The sequence below is a fragment of the Vitis riparia genome, chromosome 3, assembly GCF_004353265.1.
Source record: "Vitis riparia cultivar Riparia Gloire de Montpellier isolate 1030 chromosome 3, EGFV_Vit.rip_1.0, whole genome shotgun sequence".
Taxonomy (NCBI): Eukaryota; Viridiplantae; Streptophyta; class Magnoliopsida; order Vitales; family Vitaceae; genus Vitis; species Vitis riparia.
The window spans coordinates 16,225,041-16,246,470 of NC_048433.1; the positions used below are offsets into that span (position 1 = coordinate 16,225,041).

The window sequence follows — 21,430 nt, forward strand, 5'->3', positions numbered from 1 at the left end:
GGTGTTTCAAGCATTTTATATGCCACCCACCCCTACCCTAAAGTTTCCTTTAAAAAAAGTTTTATTTTATATTATTTGGTATAGTCTCATATTTTATTTTTTATTTGTTTATTTTTAACATTTAACTCTCATTTTTAAATATCATTTTTTTAAATTTTATTTAATAAATTCGGAAAAATATATTAAATGCACTCACCTATAGTACTTAAAATGATAAAAGATAATTCTATAAAAATAATTTAAATTTAATGCACTCACCTATTAAAAATAGTACTTAAAATGATAAAAAATAATACTTATATTATTAAAATATATTACTTAAATGGTTAAAGGAACCTTTGATAAAAATATATATGAAATATTAATTATTTTTAAATAACTACTTGACATTTATATTTTATAATCTTAAGTTCCTATTTAATGTTTTTTTATATATTAAAATTTAATATAATATCAAATTAGTATCATAAGATTATCGTTTAAATTAACATAACTTCCTAGATTGACAAGCTATTATATATATATATATATATATATATATATATATATATAATATTATAAAAATATAAAGTTTTAGTTATATCCTTTAATATTATTATTTTTAATGGACTTAATTTTTTTTTTCAATTTGAATCCAAAATATTTTTATGGTAAAATAATGATGAACTTTTCATATAAAAATTAGCATAAATATGTCATTAACACTATTTCATTATCCTTCAAAATCTACCTAGTGTTACCATTTTAGCATATATCACATAAATTTCATACTATATGACCATAATGATAAAAAAAAATGACAATTAAAAGAAGATTCTTGAAAAAAAATAAGAAATTTACAACTCTTAGGTGACATTTGTTTGTTTGTTTTTTTTACTTAGTTATAAATAGAATTTAAAATTAAGTAGTATTTAATAATGTTAAGTATTAATTTGTTTATTTTTATAATATTTTATTTTTATTAAATCTTAAAAAGTAAAAAAAAACTACTATATTATTTTTTATTTTAAAAAAGAAATAAAATATTTTCATTTTTTTATTCAATAAAAAAATTATAATAAATTATGAAAAAGTAGAAAAACAAACTATTTAAAATTTAAAAGTAAATTATTTTCAGTAAAAAGCTAAAAAAATAAACACTCTCTTAATCCACTCAATAATTTGCTTAATCAAATCAGATTAATATACAAATTTTTAGGAAATAAAGTATTGAGAAATAACATATGTTGAATTTTTTAAAAACTAAAGTACAATAAAATTTTATTTTATGGTAACTCCAAATTATTATATATAGAATTTAATATTTTATTGTACTCATGCTATAAAGTTATAAAAAGTTGAGATTTAGGTACTAATGCTAGATTTAATGCTGTTGTCAAATATTACTTCACACCAGGACCATACATATGAGAGAAAGTAAAAGGAAGAGAGTGTTTGGCCATAAAAAGGAATCTTCTCTTCTCCCAACAGTGGTCACTGCTCTTTCTCTATCTTTCTTTTTCTCTCTTCCAAACAATTGGTGGCTGGGAGTGTGGGGTTTGTGACCTGTCCACACAACTGGAAGCAACATAGAAAGGTAAAAATGGAATGGAAATCTAGATAGCCAATCCACTATGCTAGCTCTATCTGTGAAAATTGCAGTGCTGATCAGCCCAATGTCTTTGGAATATTGCTAGGATTTTTCTTTTTCCTTCAGCTACCGCCTGGCTCCTTCAACCTTGGTTTCTCATCCAAGTCATATCTTTGGCTTTCTTTTTCTCTCTTTAGGGTTGGTTTTAGATTCTTTGCTTAATTTGGAAATGTGCTTCTTTCTTTTCATGTATGGTCGTTTGTTTATTTTTTCTCTTATCTCACACCCACATTTTTTTTTCTCTCTTCCCAAATCCCCATTTCTCTCTCTCTCTCCCTCTCTCTCCCTCTATTGAATTCTCTTTGAAGTACCAGTTTGATCTGTGAAGGGTCTGATTTTTTTTCCTTATTTGTTCTCTCCTCTCTCTCTCTCTCTCTCTCTCTCTCTCTCTCTCTACATGTTCTTTGGTCTGATACGGAGTTGTGTTGATTTTTTCTGTGAAGGGTTTGGTTGAAAATTTTCGAATGGCGCGGCAGAAGATTCAGATCAAGAAGATTGACAACACAGCAGCAAGGCAAGTGACCTCCTCAAAGAGAAGAAGAGGGCTTTTTAAGAAAGCACAGGAGCTCTCAACACTGTGTGATGCTGAGATAGCGCATATTGTCTTCTCAGCAGCAGGAAAGCTCTTTGAGTATTCAAGCTCAAGGTTAGTTTTCTCATCTCTCCCATTCCTTCTTTTTATACATAGATATATGAATCTCAGTGCATTTTGCAGGCAATCCTAGTACCTTTTCTTTATTTGTTCGCTATTTTTTTTTTTTTTTTTGAATCAAGCTCAAACCCTATTTGTCCTATGCATTTGGAAAAGCATCATCAAATCTAATAAACAAATGGATACCCTCCCAAATGTACAGTACGGTGTGAATTATTTTCTCAGAGTGGAGAGTATTCTACTATTTTGCACTGTGTTATGTGTTACGAATAAAAAATTAAGTTCAACATCATTCTCTATGATGTAGCTGCTTGTTATGGTGATTGTGCTATCCTGATTGTCTTCTGCTTAGCTTAATTTCCCCTCATGTTTTATATATCATTTTATCAGCTGGTTTCCCAAGATCACCTGACAGAAAAGAGAATGAGAATTTAACCTCAGAAGCATTTTTTTTCCCACTCCATTGGAGCAATCAAAGCTTTACAACCTAGAAATAATAATGTATAATTTTCTTTCCTAGATATACATATTGGAAAAGAACTATACATGGTACGTTTTCTGTGAAATATTATTTAGCTTAGGGCAGTGTTTGATCCATTGTTCTTGGTTTCATTTGAAGGCTCAAACTTTTTCAGATCTTTCAGTTTTCCTTACACAGTGGTTCTCTTTCTTGCCAATTGTAAGCATGTGATAACATATGATTTGTGAATCACATGCATGTACTGTAGTACTATTAGATATGATACTCTAGTGAAGTATGAGCTATGAATTAATATTCCTTAATAATTAATCATAATCAATAATTGAGGTTTCTTCCTGCTTTTAATTAAATTAGGCATATATCTAATTATCCTAGACTGAAGATATGTTTTTTTTTTTTCTAACTATCATCTGTGTGTTTTGTGTATTGTCCTTCATTTTGACAAGGTGCTGGTTTTCTTCCTATTGACAATCATTAAGATGATTTTGTAAGGAATAAGAGGGATTAGGGAGAATGATGGAGCTTGAAAGAGCATCCTTTGTTGGGTAGATGTCACAGAACAAGAAAACATGTGTGCACTGCATAAATTAAAGGAGAATATGATGCCAAATTATGACATCAATGACCATGTTTTTAATAACATATTCGTCATTGATTCATATGTATATATAATTTGATTTGGGCATGGAATTTGTTTGATGATCTGTTGGAGTCATTAATTCCAATATTTTTCATAGGCCTAAGTTCATATAGCTATAGATTTGTTTACAATTCAATATTAGGTTTTGGAAAATAGACAGGCTCATTGAATTGGTCCCATGATTAGCTTGGGTTTGACTTGATTTTAAGAAACCTATTATTTTGTATGAACCTAATCTGAGTTTGAGCACTGTGAGAGGTAAAAGCTTGGGAAATCAATGCCATATTAGATACTGTAGGGCTTTGAAAAAGGAGTTCTCTCAGCTTTTGATCTATGAACTTTTGTTTTTGTAAAGGTAGTCTCCTTACAAAAGAGAAAGTACTACAAATGCTCAACAGTGAGATTACAACATATCATAAGGGATTCATTGCATTAAATCTCATTACTTCATTGTATGAAAAATACCGAAAATATAGCTTCAAAATTTGGCCACACATGCATTGAAAAATCAGTCCAAAACAAAATCAGACAATAAGTACTGCATATATCCAATTACATGCATGTTTGTTGTGTGTATATATAGACCGGAGTGTGCTAAAAGCCGAGAAGATTTGTGACGGTAACAGGAAGTTTGAAGCTTTCCTAAACTCTTGTTGTTTAGTTGCTGAGTGAAGAGATTCAGAAAAGAAGTTCAACTCAAATTTGAAGGGAAAATTTTCCCTAGACAAGTTAAGCACCATAGTTTATTAGCATAAGGTATATATGCAGAAATGCCTGCTTACACAAACAAAGAAAAATAAAGGAATAATCTACATGAATATTTTCATTTAGATTATAAGAAATTTATACAAAAGGACAACATAGAGTACTACCATTCTGTAAACTGTATTGAGAAACTATATAGACCATCAAAATCATGTGTGTACAGCCCTCTAACAACTGATGATTAATGAGCATGCTAACAGCCTCTAATAAATAATCATAAAGTTCTCGAGAAAAAAACTTGGTAATAGTTTTATGATTTTAATCATTAAGCTTCTAGCAATCACTTTGTATTGAAGCATACAGCTATTGCAGGAAACCTCAAATCCGGAAAATCATGCCAAGCTTGGCTGATTCTGTTATCTGATCAGTCATTAAGTCATTCTCAAAATCCATAAAATCATGCCAAACTTGGCTGCTTCTGTTATCTGATCAGTCATTAAGTCATTACAGCCTCTGACTTCCATTTCAATATTTATCCCAAAGGGCTTCATCACTTGTATGTCATTATAGCCCAAACTATGCATACCCTACCTTCATTTTCTGTTCTAGTTTACTCATCTTAATTTCTTCTCCTAAACCAATGCTTTGGATTATGACCCCAAAATTTCTTCATTCTCCCTTGCCTTGCAAAATATTTCTCACTCGCATCTCCATCAAACTTGAATAGCATATCCACATAGTTTAGAGTGATGGCATCAAGAAAATCTTTTAAGAACATATCTAATGTACAGCCTCCTTTTCACCATTGCCAACTACTTCATTGCCAACATATTTAATAGAATCAATCAACAAATGACTCAATAAAAATTAGTTTTTGTAGAGTTGCACGAACTTGATCTGGAGTGCTTGGGAGCTCAAATACCTTCAGCATCCCTATGGCAAAAGAGGTAATCAATTAGTTGTCCTTTCAGCTGTTATACCAACAATCCGTAGCCTTGAAACCCTGTCTTTATAATAAATTAGAAAATCTGATCAAAGGGGATGATGCTGGCCTTCAACTTTGCCATTATTCGGTAACAATCATTCATGCTTGCTCTTCCAAATGTTGTTTTTGTTGGCAGCTCAAACCTACTAGATATATTCCAAAACATACATGTGATAACAGCTGTTTTGCTGAAAGCTCTTCTACATGATCTTTTGTTAAGTATTGCCAATCCAATACTCCTACACTAAGGCAACCACTCTTTATCTTTTCTGACTTATTACACTTTTTAGGGCATTAAGAAGTAATTAGCATGCTGTGTGTCTTTGTTCTTATTACAAACTTCTTTGCGTACCCAGAAAACTTTGATCTGCTAGCTGTTAACAACAAAAGAAGGGGTTCCTTTTCTGCATCTATTAAAATTTCAGTTGCCTTTTGAAACTCTTAAAATACCATATAGATGCAAAAAGGGACACTACTACTGTCACATGTGAATCAGTTGATGGAGTAGCCACTAGTCACAATTATCCAAGATTTCATAGAGAAGTTATTTGAAAAAATGTCATAAAAATTAGGCATGGCACCACAGTTGTTGTCTTTCACCACTCGTATTAAAAAATTACATTGTAGATATTTACACTTAACAAAGCAGAAACTTGTAACAGCAAAAATATAGAAACTCCTATTAATAAAATATAGAAATCTTTTAGTACTCAACTACTTAAATATAGAAACTAAATCAACTACTCAAAATAAAATGTTTTCTTTGACTTTTAGAAAGTAAATCTAATTATAATATTTAGAAGCTCATGACTCTTAGCCACCAATTTTTCTTTGTATCTATCTACTTCTCCTTTTACATTCTTCTATGTCTCTTATATTCATCTTATTCTAATTGCCTTTTTCCCTTTTGGAAGAGGTATTATTTCTCATTGACGTTCGTCTTTATTGTTTTTATTTTCTCGTCCATAGCCTTTTTTCATCTTTTATTTTGAATTGTTTTTTCAAAATATATTGGTTTACAATTTGCAAAAAGACAAAAGAGGATTAGATTGTTTTGATTTTTTGTTACCTCATAAATCTCTTGTAAACTTCCAAAATGTGTTGTCCTTTCGTTTGAGTTTTTCAATGAAGATGATGTTGTTGGAACTTCAATGATGGAGGTGTTGATGAAGGAGGAGTAACAATCTCTTGCAAGCTTTCTCTAATTTATTCTTCTTCTTCATAGAGGGGAGGAATATCGTAGTTATCTTCTTGAGCACCCTAATTTTATGTTTCATTTTCATTAAACTTGATATCTCAACTAATAATAATATTTCCATTGTTTGGATTGTATAACTTGTAGTCTTTGGAGCTTTAGTCATAATCAATGAAAATATTTTTTCGCTCGTCATTTGATGTAAGTTACTTTTGATCTAGAACATGAGCATATGCAATACCTTCAAACACTCTCAAATGTGAAATACTCGACTTTCTTTCATTTCAAGCTTGTTATGATGTTTTATTCCTTACACTTCAATTAGGAAAATGATTTAATAAATAAACCATTTTAGCATAAAATTCTTTAGTCATCTTATTTTTCAATATGCTTTGAGACATGTCAAGAATAGTTTTATTTTTCTTTCAACTACATCACTTTGTTGTGGAGATTATGGAACTGTTAAAGGTTAACAAATCTCATGATTTTCACAATATTCTTCAAATTCTTTTAATGTCAATTTAACTCCTTTATCACATCTCAATGTCTTTATATTATAGTCACTTTCCTTTTGTACAAGTGTTTTAAATTCCTTAAAAGCTTTAAATACTTAAGATTTTTCCTTGAAAAAATGTACTCATGTTTTTCTTCTAAAATCATTAATAAAAAGTAAAAAAAAAATGTTTCTTCTTACCAAAAGTGTTTGGATGAATTGGGTCGCATACATCTAATGAATGAGCTTGGAGGTCCTTTGCTCTTGTCATTGCTTCTGTGAAAAACCTTTTGAGGGATGTTTTCCAAGTAAGCAGCATCCTTCACATAATTGATTCAGGTGATATATTGAGGTCAATCCTTTCACTATATTTTCCTTGCTCAACAATTTTAAACCTCCAAAATTAGATTTTCAAATCTTAAGTATCGAATTCTAGAAGAATCATTGACATAGGATTTTAGATATTTTACATCATTTTGAATGTTTAATAAACATATTTTATTTTTTATCATAGACACATTAATAATTAAATTGGCATGCTGATTTATTATTGAGAGACTTTGATTTTTCACATGAATATTATATTCATTTTTTTAAGAGTTGACCTAAGCTTAATATATTATTTTTCATGTTGCGCACATGGTAAACATTTGAGATAAATTGATTTTTTTTATGTTTCAAATGAATGAAGATTTATCTTTTCCGTTTACCAAAATTTTGGATGCATCTCCAAAATAAACATGGCAACTTTCTGATTCATTAAGTTCCCCAAACATGTTTTTGAATCCACACTTATGATTGTTTGCTTTGATGTCAAGATATCATGTGTTTTTCTCCTCACTTTCTCTTTTATATGCCAATAATACAATAGCTTCTTGTTGATTTTTCTTTTCAATATAGTTGATTTTCCTTTCCTTATTGTTAGTGGCACTTCTATGTTCATAAGCAAAATGTCCTTATTTTTTATAGTTATAACATTGAATTTTGGATTTATCATATTGTCACCTTTCATTTTATCTTGAGTTGCATCATTTTCCATTCTCCCTCGATGAATATGAGTTTTGGTTTGTTCCTTCATGTTTGATGAATTGAAACCATCTCTTCCTCCATTGCCTTGATCTCGTCCACACTGCGTCCACTATTATTTTGACTTCTTTTATTAAGATTTTCTTCATGCTCTTTTATTGACTTCTTTTATTAAGAGTTGATATAAACTTAATATATTATTTTTCTTGTTAGGCACATGGTAAATATTTGAGATAAATTGATATCTTCTATTTTCAAATGAATTAAAATTTTATCTTTACCTTTTATTGAAATTTTGGATGCATCTCCAAAAGTAACATGGTCACTTTCTGATTCATTAAATTCCACAAATCTATTTTTGAATCTGCATGTATGATTGTTCGCTTTAATTTCAAGATACCATGTGTTTTTCTTCTCATTTTCTCTTTAATATGCCAACAATACAGTAGGTTCTTCTTGATTTTTCTTTTCAACATGGTTGGCTTGCCCTTCCTTATTGTTAGTGGTGCTTTTATATTTATAAGTATTATGAACATATATTTTTTTTTTTACAATTATAATATTAAATTTAGGACTTATCATACCTTCTCGTCTCATTTGTCTTGAGTTGTGCCATCTTTCACTCCCTTTTAAGCGATATGAGTTTTGGTTTGTTCCTTTATTGTTTGATGAATTGAAACCATCTCTTCCTCTATTGCCTTGACCACATCCACAACTACGTCCATGATTATTTTGACCTCTTTTATTAAAATTTACTTCATTCTCTTTTATAATAAGTTTTGTTTGGAGAACATGTTCTAATTTTTCTTGGTTCTTCTTTTTCAATCTCTCTTCCTAGGCTTGTAATGATATTATAAGTTGATCAATGGTCATAGAATCTAAATCTTTAGATTCTTCAATGACCATAATAGTATATATAATCAAACTTCAAATCTAAAGATTAAGGTATTTTTTCAATCACATGAATGTCGTTTAAACTTTCACCTTAATTTTCCTTTTAATAAATTTACAATAGTCAATACTTTAGAAAAGGTAATTGGAGATTAATTATGATACTTTCATGTACAAACCTTTAAGTTCTCCTTTAACAGTTTGAGCACAAACTTTCACACCTTATCAACTATATTTTGTAATATTTATCTTGCTTCTTTGGAGATGCTTGTACTTAAAATCTTCTTAGAAGGAACTTTATCCATTGCTTCATAGATGATGGTGAGAGCTTTCTTGTCTCTCTTTCTTATATTTTTCAAAAAAAATCCATTTGATTTGGGGATAGAGTAGTTTCATTTGATGACTCTTTGTAACTTTTCTCCACAACCTCCCATACATCTTGTAAACCAAACAAAACTTTCATCTTGATACTCTAATTATCTTAATTGTTTTTTATGGGTTGGGGAATTGAAACGGATATATTCCACTTGTGATCTTTTTTGTATGACTGATACCAGTCTCTTGAAGTAATAGGGTTGAAAGAAAAAAACAAATAAATTACATAAAGGAAGATAAAAAATCAAGGAGAATTACAAATTTACCGCCTTCTACCACTTCTGTTTAAATGTTACATAACCTTTTATTTATATATACTCACGTTTAACAAAATAAAAACTCCTAATAATAAGAATATAAAAATAAAAACCTTTTATGATTCAACTACTTAAATATAAAAACCAAATCAACCACTAAAAATAAAATGTTCTTTTTAACTTTCAGAATCTAAATCTAATTTTAGCTTTAGAAACTTCTTAAATCAAATTTAACTTTCTAACACTACTTTGGCATGTGAATTAGCTGATGCAGTAGCCACTTGTGACAATTATCTAAGATTTCATAGAGAAGTTATTTGAAAAAATGTCACAAGAATTAGGCATGGCACCACAATTGTTTGTCTAAACATTCTTATACAGAATGAGTATTCAATCCATGAGGAAAGGTGATAATTAAGAAGTTTTTAATATTGTATCATTTTATTGAACAATATTACTCATACATCACTTGGTTTCATCCACTGGAAGACACAATTCAGATGCTTCCACATGCTTTTGTTGTTTAAACACAAAGGCTGAAAGCATCTTTTGCAAATCCTCTTCAAGGAAGTCATAGTTAGTTCCATAACAAGGAAGTCATATTATTTTCTTAATTTGTACTCTCTTTTGATATTCTTGTTCAAATTTTCTGTAGGAAATTGTAATAGCCCATCTAAATATGAGGTTTGTTTTTTATTGTAAATGTTGTATGTTATTGAGGACGTGAAAATTGTCTATAACATCATAGCAAAGTGTATTGAATTTTTTTGAAGTTTTGAATAGAAAATTGAGTATTTTGGTTGTATGCCTAAAATTTGTTTATTACATCAAGAAAAGGTTAAGGTTATCGGTAATTTCTTCTTTTAATGGACCTCTTAATGGAGAACTGAATTGTTTCCTACATAAGTGCTTGCCGAGACATGGCTTGTGTCACTACTAGTCTTTTGTATGTATAATGAACCTTAGTAACCTGGAAAAAGATCACATTACTTCAGTCAATGTAGTTGGCTGTACTGGTAGCACAAGTCCACCATCATTTTTGACCTTTAACTTCTAGATGGAATCATCTCCAAAACCTAGCCTGCAGCAATGAACTCTTACATGCAAACAAATTAGCTTTCACACTCTGGTATAAAGAGTCTTTTAATAGAACATATAGACAAGGGCTGGATAGGACCTTTGAGGAACAATTTTTTCATGCATTATTCATAAGTAAACTACAACTAAGAGAAGAGCTGCAATGAGATAGAACTAAAACACATGCTGGGAAGCTTCAAGGGGTTTTTTTTTAGCTATATTCTGGCCTCTAAACTCAAAGCCTTGGAGATGGACCTAAAAGCTTGGAACAAAGAGGTTTTTGGTAGTGTCGTAGTTCGGAAGGAATTGATGTTTTTTGAATTGAAAGGAGAGGTAAGCTACTCACTTTGTTGAAGAGGATGAAGCTAGAAGGGTGGTAGTGGAAGAATAAGCTGCTATGCTGGGAAAAAAAAAAAAAAAAAGCTTCTCATAGGCAGAAGTCTGGAGAGTTTGGTTGAAGGAGGCGAATAAAAAGACCAAAATTTTCCCCAAAATGGCTGATGTTCATAGAGGAAGCAATTACACGACTAGAACAAGAGTGAATGGTTTTTGGCTCATAGAGGATGTTGAAATTAAGGAGGTGTCTAATTCCTTTCAAAGTCTCTTATCTAATCTAGGGGATTAGGGACCTAGGATCAATGGGACGTCCTTCGATTCTTTATGGATAGAGGATTCAAGGGCTTATAGCTGTCTTTTCATGATCAGAGGAGGATGCCTTCTTTCACTTTATCCTAGTTGTTTAGGGATAAATCTTGTGTGCTGCAAGATAGATTTCACAAAAGCTAGCAATGCATAAACAAAAATTCTTATCTAGCATGCTAATTTACTTATGTCATAGTTTGAAATTCCAAGAAAGGAAAGTCGAGACTTGGAAAAATTCAAAGAGGTTTTCTTTGGAAATGAGAAGCCCTTGAGAAAAAGTTTTTACTTGAGAAAATAGTCGATTGCTTGCATGAAAAGAAGGAAGATAGACTCAGAATCAAACATATTTTTCCTTAGCAAGACTCTTCCTAGTGAGTGGAGCTGGTAGTTTACTTAAAAAATAGAGCCCATATGGAAATGAGTTATTATTAGGAAGTCTAGGAAGTAGTTGGCTGTTTGTATTCATGTAAAGTGAAGGATGAGTTTGAAGTAGGGTTATAGAAGGCAATTGGGACGGGTAGGATATTTTAAAAATATAACTTGTTTTATTGCGGAGTATTAGAAGGATATGTGGTGTGGTGATTCAGCTTTGAGCACTTATTTTTTCTCACTATATGCCATAACCAACTCAAATGATTCCTGGATTTCAGTTATGTGGAGATGTTGAAGAATTTGTTCCTTGAAATAATTCCATGATCGAAAGTTGGGAAAGTATCAAAGACATTTATTTTGGTCTTACAAGGGAGATCAATTTGAAGGGATAGTTAGAAAAAGGTCGTTGGGATAGATTCAAAGAGCAGAAAATTCTCAATCAAATCCTCGTATTCTTTTTTTGAGTTTAAGGCAAAATAGGGTTTTCATATTAAATAGCTTGGAATTCTTAGGTTCATATGAAAATAGGGTTCGTCAATTAGGAAGTAGCTTGGGGGGAAAAAAAAAAAGACAAGGGACCTTAATTAGAATAAGTTTTATCTTTTCAAATATGAAGAAAAATCATTTTATCACAATCTCATTCAATTTACTAAACCAAGATTCTTATGAAAACTCGTATTCTCTTTGTTGGGCAGAAAGTAGTTGTTGCCTTCTCTTGTAAGAGAGATTGATCTTTTAAATTGGTATAGAACTTTTGCAGGGAAGAAGTAAACGAAGGCATGGAGGGCTGCGATTTTTGTGCTTAATTTGGACATTTTGAAAGGAGAGAAAGCAAATTATTTGAAAGTGTGGATCCAATGGACCAAGCTCCCAAACTCTAATTTTTTTCTACCCCATTACTCTAGGCGAGAAAGTACAAGAAAGCTTATAGATGAGACTTCATTGTCTATGATAAATTTTGTTGATTGATTTGTTACTTAGCAAATGGAGTAAGTCTTTTTGCTTTTTTTTTTTTTCCCCTTTTTTCTCTTTTGCTTTTTAAGGCTATTTTTTTTTTTTTGGCACCGTTGTATTTGTCTTATTTACTAAATGTTGTTATTAATTTATTTTTTTGTCTAAAAAAATATTAGCATGAAAATGTTAGATGATGTCTCAAATATTAGTATGAAAATGTTAGAAAGTTATTAGAAATATTAATATAAATATTTTAGGTTATGAGAGGAAAAATGTTATGAGATAGAGATAAATTTATAAAGATTATCCTATAAAGCAATAAGCTCATCGTTCAAGGTGTAGATTCAAGGAGTAGAAAAATGTGGGATGTTTCAAACCCAATTTATAATAGAGTGGAAAACCTTCTATATCGATCTTTGTGTTTTTGTATCAATATGTTGGTATTAAAACTATAGCCTACACAATTGGTACAACCAAAATTTTAACTCCTCAAATGAGACTAAAAGGGAAAAGGGAAATTCATCATTTCTCAAGCTCATTTAAAAAACAATCAGGGGATCTTATTCTAATGAACATTTCTGAAATTGATTCAAGATATCAAAATTGTGAAATACTTTGTATCCTTGTATGTTTGAATCACTTAGATTGTTTGTATGTATATTCAACTGGAGGAAAGTTGAGAATTGGCCTCAATAACAATTAATGACCTGATTGATGGAGAATGGTATCTTAACAAAGGAGCCACTGCACATATAGCAAATGTTCTAGGTGATCTCAGCCACTTCATGGATAAGGTTTTTTCACCTACTTCTTCATCCTGTTCTCTCCTCAATATTTCTTTTATCTGTTCTAAGATCATCGACAGTGTTTCCTTTAAAATTTCATTCTGGAAGGCATGCAATAAAGTACTTTTTCCTAATGTTTATTTGTCTCATATGTATACTTGTGAGGTAAATAGTACCGCACACAATCTCACCATATCTTTGATTCGTTTTGTTACACTTCTTGGTTATTTTTCATCCAAACGTTTTTGAGTCTTACTTCCTAAATATTAGGTCTTGGTGTGTTTGGATTAAATTCTAATAAAAGATTTCATTTTCCAATTTCCTTAACAAAATGATCCAATACATGCATGCACCTAACAGGGGGATTCGAAAAGTCCAATGCAAACCAATATTGTTTTGTCTGAAGTTTGGTTCATTGATATCTGAAGCAATTGTTCCTGCAATCATATTACAACATGGTACTGCAGATGCCTTTCTTGTGAGAAAGGAACATTGACTGCAAATATAATGCACCTGAAATTGCAACTTCAGACCCTAATTCTATGACAAGTGACATCCAGAAAAGCCCTTAAAATTTCTTCCTAAAGGCGGGGTAATGCCTTTCTTTAAAAAGGGGCACATCCATTCCAAACTTGACTGGAGTGCTATATGATCCTACTTGTGTAAGATCAATTAAAAGTCATTTTCTTGGGAGTTACTTGCAAGAGCTTTAAGTTCTATACTGAACCAACTAAAGTGGGAACATGATCTTGAGCTTGCATGAGACCATTTGGAATTGGTTTTTCATGGGAGTTACTTGCATGCACCCTAATTTATATTCATATTGTATATAAATACTAAAGTATTTCCGATTGGAACTTTCTGTAGCTGGAGAACAGCACCTTTGCAGTCTTGAGTGAAGAAATTGCCCAAACAATTATCATACTTCCATTCACTTTCTCCATTACATACCACATTGTAATTCGGAGACATAATCTCATCTGCAACAGGAAAATGAGAGGAGAAGAGCTCCAGGGATTAAAAATAGAAGAATTGATTGAACTAGAGGAATTGCTTGAAGCTGGTCTGTGCAGCATTGTGGAAGAAAAGGTCTGTTTTATCGAATTATGATTATGACATTTTCGACAAACTTTAACTTGTTGAAATCTCTTTTGGTTTCAGGCTGAAAGAATTCGAAGAGATCAGTGACCTCCAGAGAAAGGTCAAGAACCTAACTTCGAAATTTTCCAAAGCATTCCATATACAAATTTTTAGAATAAAAGAGAAAACTAAAGAAAATGGAGACTAGCTAGTATCAGGTTTACATTGAAAATTTTCACTTTGTGATTGGTTCTTAAGTGATGATTTCCACCATTTATGATGCTTCCTGGCTCTTTTAACCTTTTGTTAGAAGTCTTAACCAATGCATCTGTTTACGGAAAAAAATTAATTACTATTGCAACTACAGTAGTGCCAATACATGTTGTAATAAGTCCATAAAGATCAGGTTTGCTATTGGAAATAAATATTTCAGGGTAATTTGCAAAAAGAAGGTTTGAACCTGGAAACTACAACAAATTAAACAACGACGAGACCAATAAAACTCAGGAGGGACTTGGGACTTGTTGGATTACGCACACTCTGATAGTGTCACAATAATAGGAATCTAAAGGAACTATAGATAAACTGAGATATAACCTAGGATGACGTCGTAATAATGGGAATCCAAAGGAACTTGAGAAAATCTAAGACGCAATTGCCATGACCGAAATTGAAGGGTGATAAAGGAAACTAAGGATGTGGTCGCCATGATTGAAATCCAAGGATGATAAAAGAAAACCTATGACGCGGTTGTCATGACTGAAATCAAAGGATGCTAAAATCAATGAAACTTAAGATGTGGTCATCATGAACGAAGTCAAAAGATGATAAGATGAAATCATAAAACATACTTAGTCTATAACCGAAATCACCTTACACAAACTTGGAATGAAGGGACACAATCTACAACTAGAATCACCTAAAACATACTTAGAAGGAAAAGACGCAATCCATAACCAAAATTATCTAAAACATACTCAAAATGATAGGACATAGTCTATGACTCTCTAAGACGAAGGAGTAGCTCAAGACTAAAAGACTTGATGCCTAAAGGAGAATGCATGTTGTGACTTCTAAGATGAAAGATAAAAACTTGAGGTTGAAAAGCTTAAAGCCTAACGGAGAACACAAGGTGCGACTCTTAAGAAAAGGAATAACTTAAGACTAAAAGGCTCGAGGACCAAAGATGATTAAAAAGATATAGAAGGCACGGAGACTTAAAGATAGCTGAAGGTGCATCTCAAGGCTGAAGGATGATTAAAAGATGTGGCTAGAGGCCGATTTATGATAAGAAAATGATGAACTAAACCAATGATGTGGTGTAAGGCCAAAAGATGACTAAAGATATACTAAAGGCATGAAGACCTAAAGATAGTTGTAAATGTAACTCAAGACTGAAGGATGATTTGATAGCATGACTTGGGGCTGATCTATGATAAGAGAAAAATCTAATGATGTAGCTTAGGGTCATTCTATGATAATAAAATGATATAATGGTGCAACTCATTATTGACTTATGATAAGAAAAAGGTCAACTAAACCAATTATGCAACTTGAGGCCGAAAAATGACTAAAAAGATATACTGAAAGTGCAAAGACCTAAAAAATTGAAGGTACGGTTTAGGGCTGACCTACAATTAGATAAAGATAAATTAAACCAAAGACGCAGCTTGGGGTTGATCTATAAATAAGAAAGAGATGCTAAAGGCCTTGAGAGCTATAAAACTAAAGGTACAACTCAGGGCTGAATGATGGTTTAAAGGTGCGACTTAGGGTTGACATACGACTATACAAAGACAAACTAAACCAAAGATGTGGCTTGGGGCCAATTTATAACTAAGAAAAAGATGCTGAAGCCGTGGAGACCTATAAATCTAAAGGTGCAACTCAAGGCTAAAGGATAATATAATAGTGCGGCTGGGGCCAAATTATGATAAGAAAAAGATCTAACGGTGGTTAGGGCTAATCTTTGATAATAAAAAAATCTAGAGGCACAACTTGAGGTCGATCAACAACTAAGATGCAAATCTGACAATGTGGTTCAAGGCTGATCTATGATAAGAAAAATTTGAACTAAACTAGTGATGCGACTTGAGGCCAATTTATAACCAAGAAAGAGATACTGAAAGTGTAGAGACATAAAAATTGAAGGTGCGACTTAGGATTGAAGGATAATCTGACCATAAGAACTCGCACCCAATCGTGTAGATATTATTTACTTTGGGTCCAAAAGGGCCCTCACGACTTTAAAACATCTATAAGGTTAAGAGGAGCCCATACATATATAGTGTTAAGACTTTCTCCTATATCTGATGTAGGATATCACAATCACCCCCTTATGCAAACACAATAACCTCATTGTGTCCTATCAGATTACGAGGCCAAACAAAAATACACTTCTCATGTGGGTAAACAAACCCCCACACCGAGGTCAGGAATTGACTCTGATACCATTTGTAATGATTTGCATTCAATCATGTAGATATTGTCTGCTCTAGGTTCAAAATGGCCCTCATGACTTTAAAACATGTCTATAAGATTAAGAGGAGCCCATGCATGTATATAACACTAGAAACTTTCTCCCTTATCCGATGTGAGATATCACAATCACCCTCCTCTCCTTATGTAGACATAATGTCCTCATTGTGTCTTACATGATTATGGAGCCAAACATACAAACAACCCTTATGGGGCCAAACAAACCCCTATACCGGGATCAGGGATCAATTTTGATACCATTTGTAACAACTCACACCTAACCATGTAAATATTATCCTATCTAGGTCCAAAAGGGTCAAACGTGTTTTAGAGTTATTAAGGCCCTTTTAGGCCCAAAGCAGATAATATCTACACGGTTGGGTATGAGTCCTTACAAATGAAAAATTAATCAAATATCATTTATAATGACCCACATCCAATCATGTAGATATTGTTTGCTTTTTGGGGCCCTGATGGCTTTAAAATTCGTTTGGTTCCTTTGAACCCAGAGCAGACAATATCTACACGGTTGGGTGTGAGTTGTTACAAATGAAATCAAAGTCGATCCATGACCTCGGTGTGAGGGTTTGTTTGGCCTCATAAAGGGTGTTTTTCTATTTGGTCCCGTAATCATATGAGACACAACGGGGATATTGTGTCTACATGGGGGGGTGTTTGTTATGTCCCACATGGGATAAAGGAGAAAGTTCCTGATTTTATATAAGTATGAACTATTCTTAACCTTGAAGATGCTTTTTAAAGTCGTGAGGGCCCTTTTGATCATAGAGCGGACAATATCTATACAGTTGGATGCAATTTGTTACACTAATGGTGTGGCCTAAGGCTGATCTATGATAACTAAAAAAAATCTAAGGACACAACTCGAGGTCAATCAATGACCAAGATGTAAATCTAATGATGAGGCTTAGGCCCGATCTATTATAAGAGAAAGATGACCTAAACTAATGATGTGGCTTGAGGCTGAAAGATGACTAAGAAAGAGATCTAGTAGTATGACTCAGGGTCGATCTATGATGAGCAAACATGGTTGTGATGGCCAAAAGGATAACTAAAATACCACTGAGTATGCAACTTCGAGTCAAAGGACAATCTAAAGGTGTGGCTCAAGTCTAATTTATTACTATGATAGAAATGAACTAAAGGTGCCACTCAAGGTCATAGAGAATCTAAGATAAAAATAGTAATATTATGGCATGACTAGAGGTTGAAGGATAATTGCGAAAATGATCTAAAAACGTGGCTGAGGATCGAAGGATGGCTAAGATAATGACGATATCAAAGTGTGGCTCAAGGACAAAATGGGACTAAGATAATTATGCAAACAAATTCGATGAAATGAGGGGTATGTTGTAGTATGACAACTACCAAAGGTCAAAAACCAAGTTGAGTGGTAATGAAGTCTGCTATCTCAAAGAAGGGGTGTGTCCTAGTATGTGACAATGACCAACATGAGATATAGAATGCCATAAAACTACTACACTTTGAGATATGCACAATAATAATACCATGAAAAATGTCTAGGCCTTATCAAATGCCAAATGGAACCACACATCATGAGATTATGTTGATAAAACAAAACTAAATGATGGATAAAAGCAAAGCTAACCAAGGCTCTGATTCTAAATTCAAGTAAGTTAATAAGGATGTGTCAACTATCAAAATGAAGACATCATCACAAGTCCATCAACAATCTATCAGGCCCTATCATCATGGAAGATGCCAAACCCAATGTCCAAAAGGCACAAGAAAGCCTGACAAGGAGATTTTAGGACTGATTTACATTCTCCTTTGATTAGGAGAGTGGAATAAGGTCACATGTGATGATGAAATGGGTACCCTCAATAGAAAACATCAATCAAGCTCCAACAAAATAGATACAAGTGTGAAAATATTAAAGGTAGAATATTCGAGTATGCAATATAGGTAAGTACGTATCCAAATCAGAACAAGTACGTTGAGAAGATTGAACCCAATATGTCAACATCTCTAGAAATCTCACACAACCCAAATAATAAGCAAACAATTGAATCTCAATGTCAAAATCCAACGAGGTGGCAATGCCCTAGTATGAGAATGCCTTTTCAAATGGCTATATCTTAGTATAATCTTATCAAATCAACATTTCCTCAGTAATATCTCTTACTTCGATGTGAATGGGATATCTAATGACTTCCAAGTAAATGGTTTCACCCATTAAGAATATTGTCATCTCAAAAATCAATCACAGATGAGAGGGTTACACTTTGCTATAGGGAACCAAGCTAAGTGGCTATGCTCCAATAAGAATGCTCTCTAATGTGGCCATGCCTTAAAATAAACCGTTATCTCCAAATCAAACACTACTCAGAGTTTTATGACCCAATATGGGGTCATCTCATAATCTCCAACCAATCTCAAGTATTGCCTATATGTGATCTATTAAACATGATGCATGATATCAAGGCCTTAGGGTGGTCTCAAGACTTAGAATGTAATAGAGTGAAGGAAATGAAAAGAAATTGGGCTAAATAATCTCAATGATATAATTTGCATGCCTCTAGCACTCACAATGCAACAATTAAAGAAGCTTTAAGGTCATGGACTTCACAAATACTTTATCTTACAAAAAGCGAGGAAGGTGAATGAGTCGAATAGACTATGATACATATGACTGGATGAACAAGAAGATTAAATTAGTGAAAAGGTACACAACAATCTACATGCATACGTTACCTAAATGAAAAGGTTAAAGGTGAAACTTTGAAATAGGCTTAAAGGAACAGAGGAATAGTACAATGGTTAAAGGTAAAATAGACAATGTTGATGGATGATAATTCAATATATGAGCAAAAACCAAGGACATGACCAAGATAAATTATGGTAAAACTCTAAACGAGAAACGTGATTATATATATGAGACAATACATCACAAATAGGGATAAAACTCAACTCAATTTCCATATACATATAGAGTGGATGCGTACAATGGGAGGACCAGAATTGTTACATATGATACCAACAAAGAGTGACTCATAACTTCTTTTTTTTCTCTTTTTTTCTTTTTGTGAAATAATGAAATCATTGAATTCGGGGAAAACATATACTAGGATCCTAAAGTAACTAGATGATAAATCTTGACATATATATATAGATAAAAGTCAAACCATATGTGCAAGTAACAACTCAAAATGGCAAAATAATGAACAATGACTCAAATAGATACAACAAGCATCAAGCAGAGGTATGAATGGAAGAATAAGAATGGTCACATAGATATGATGAATAAAAAAGATGAAACAACTGTAATGTCCACAAACTAGGCAATCTTATCTATATACAAGGTGTGCCAAGAGGCCCTAACCTAAGGTATGAGAAAAAAGGTAAACGGGGTGATAAATGAAAAGGCCAAGTGTTCATGGCTCAACTAGATGAAAAATGATAACTATAAGTAAGGGTAACAAGATAAATAGGCTCATGAAATGATGACCACCTATCCTTTAAATACAACCTCAAACATTGTGCTCTCAAGCTATCACATGGTCAACACTAAAGACCGATATTCATCCAAAATAGCCATGTCAAATCTATAAAATATGTGGAAGGCCCCACTTTAGATGCTTTATAATAATCTCAAAGATGATCCCTCGACCACAGAATAGTTAATAATCTCATCAAACAACCCACTCGCTTATCACAAGCCACCCTACTTGTCTTGAAAAGTCAACCTTGGGCTCAATCTTCTCTAACCCCACTTGATTGGATCGGATAAAGGATAGAAAGAAAATATGCTTTGAAACAGAAGCAACACCCAAGGCTCACATATGCACCCATATATAGATAGGAGTTCTAGACGAAGGATCTAAAGCTTGTCCTATGAGATTAAGGTGGTTCTAAAAAGAGTAGGTTAAACAAGGTCCTTAGAGCTCTCTTTCTATAAGTGAACATGAAGATTTTTTAAAGACTAAAGCCCTAACCTTAAATAATGGTACTTATAAGCTTCTAATAAGCTTAAGTGACTTGAGCCCATCTTGGGCTTAGGTTACTAAAACTAGTCCTCATGATTCCAAATTGATTAATTAACCTTTTAGGCTCCAATTAATCAATTTTCTCAGTTAGAAGAGATCATTCACAAACTCTTATGCAACTTTGTGTAATTACTAAGACGCTCTTATGCATACAAGTTAGTAAAGAACTTAAAACAACCCTCATAAACTATGCTATTAAGGAATATGAGCTTAAGAGGGGACCATTGGAACTTATGGGTAAATATTGTTTTCCTGAGAATCCAATTTTGAAGTTGACTTAACATTCTATTATAGTCAACTGCATCCCAAATATCTTATGTATATTACAATGAGACAAAAAATGCTCTAGTCCATGACCTACTATCCATTGTATGTAAGCTCTTCATGAGTTGGTATCTGTAATCTAAACAAGATGAATGATATTGCCCTCTATAATCCTTGAGTCTCAAATCATCCTATTATGTGATCAATTGATATACTTCAACTCACAAAGAGTTTATGTCAAGTTTGAAAAGCCACTGAAAGTCCAACATGGAACTTTTAAGCAAAAGCTATATTTTTTTTTTTTTTTGAGTGTTATCTGCATAGCCCACACAGTTGCATGTATGGATGTATTTTAACCTCTCTAGTTCTTGTTTGTGTGTGTTATACTGTTATATATGACTAATTAACAAGCATGCACAAGTG

The 21,430-nt window shown here is 32.5% G+C and overlaps 1 protein-coding gene across 4 annotated transcripts in view; it reads left to right on the top strand.

The window, feature by feature from the left end:
- Positions 1–1,447: 1,447 nt before the first annotated feature.
- Positions 1,448–21,430, top strand: part of LOC117911336 (MADS-box protein JOINTLESS-like) — a 38,812-nt gene continuing 18,829 nt past the window's right edge. Inside the window, exons 1-5 of one of the 4 annotated variants that reach the window (XM_034825666.1) lie at positions 1,592–1,768; positions 1,945–1,959; positions 2,074–2,276; positions 14,150–14,249; positions 14,322–14,604. In XM_034825666.1, coding sequence (XP_034681557.1) covers positions 2,095–2,276; positions 14,150–14,249; positions 14,322–14,348 — 309 coding nt within the window. In that variant the 5' untranslated portion in view covers positions 1,592–1,768; positions 1,945–1,959; positions 2,074–2,094 and the 3' untranslated portion in view covers positions 14,349–14,604. The other 3 variants (XM_034825664.1, XM_034825663.1, XM_034825665.1) reach the window with 3 other exon arrangements.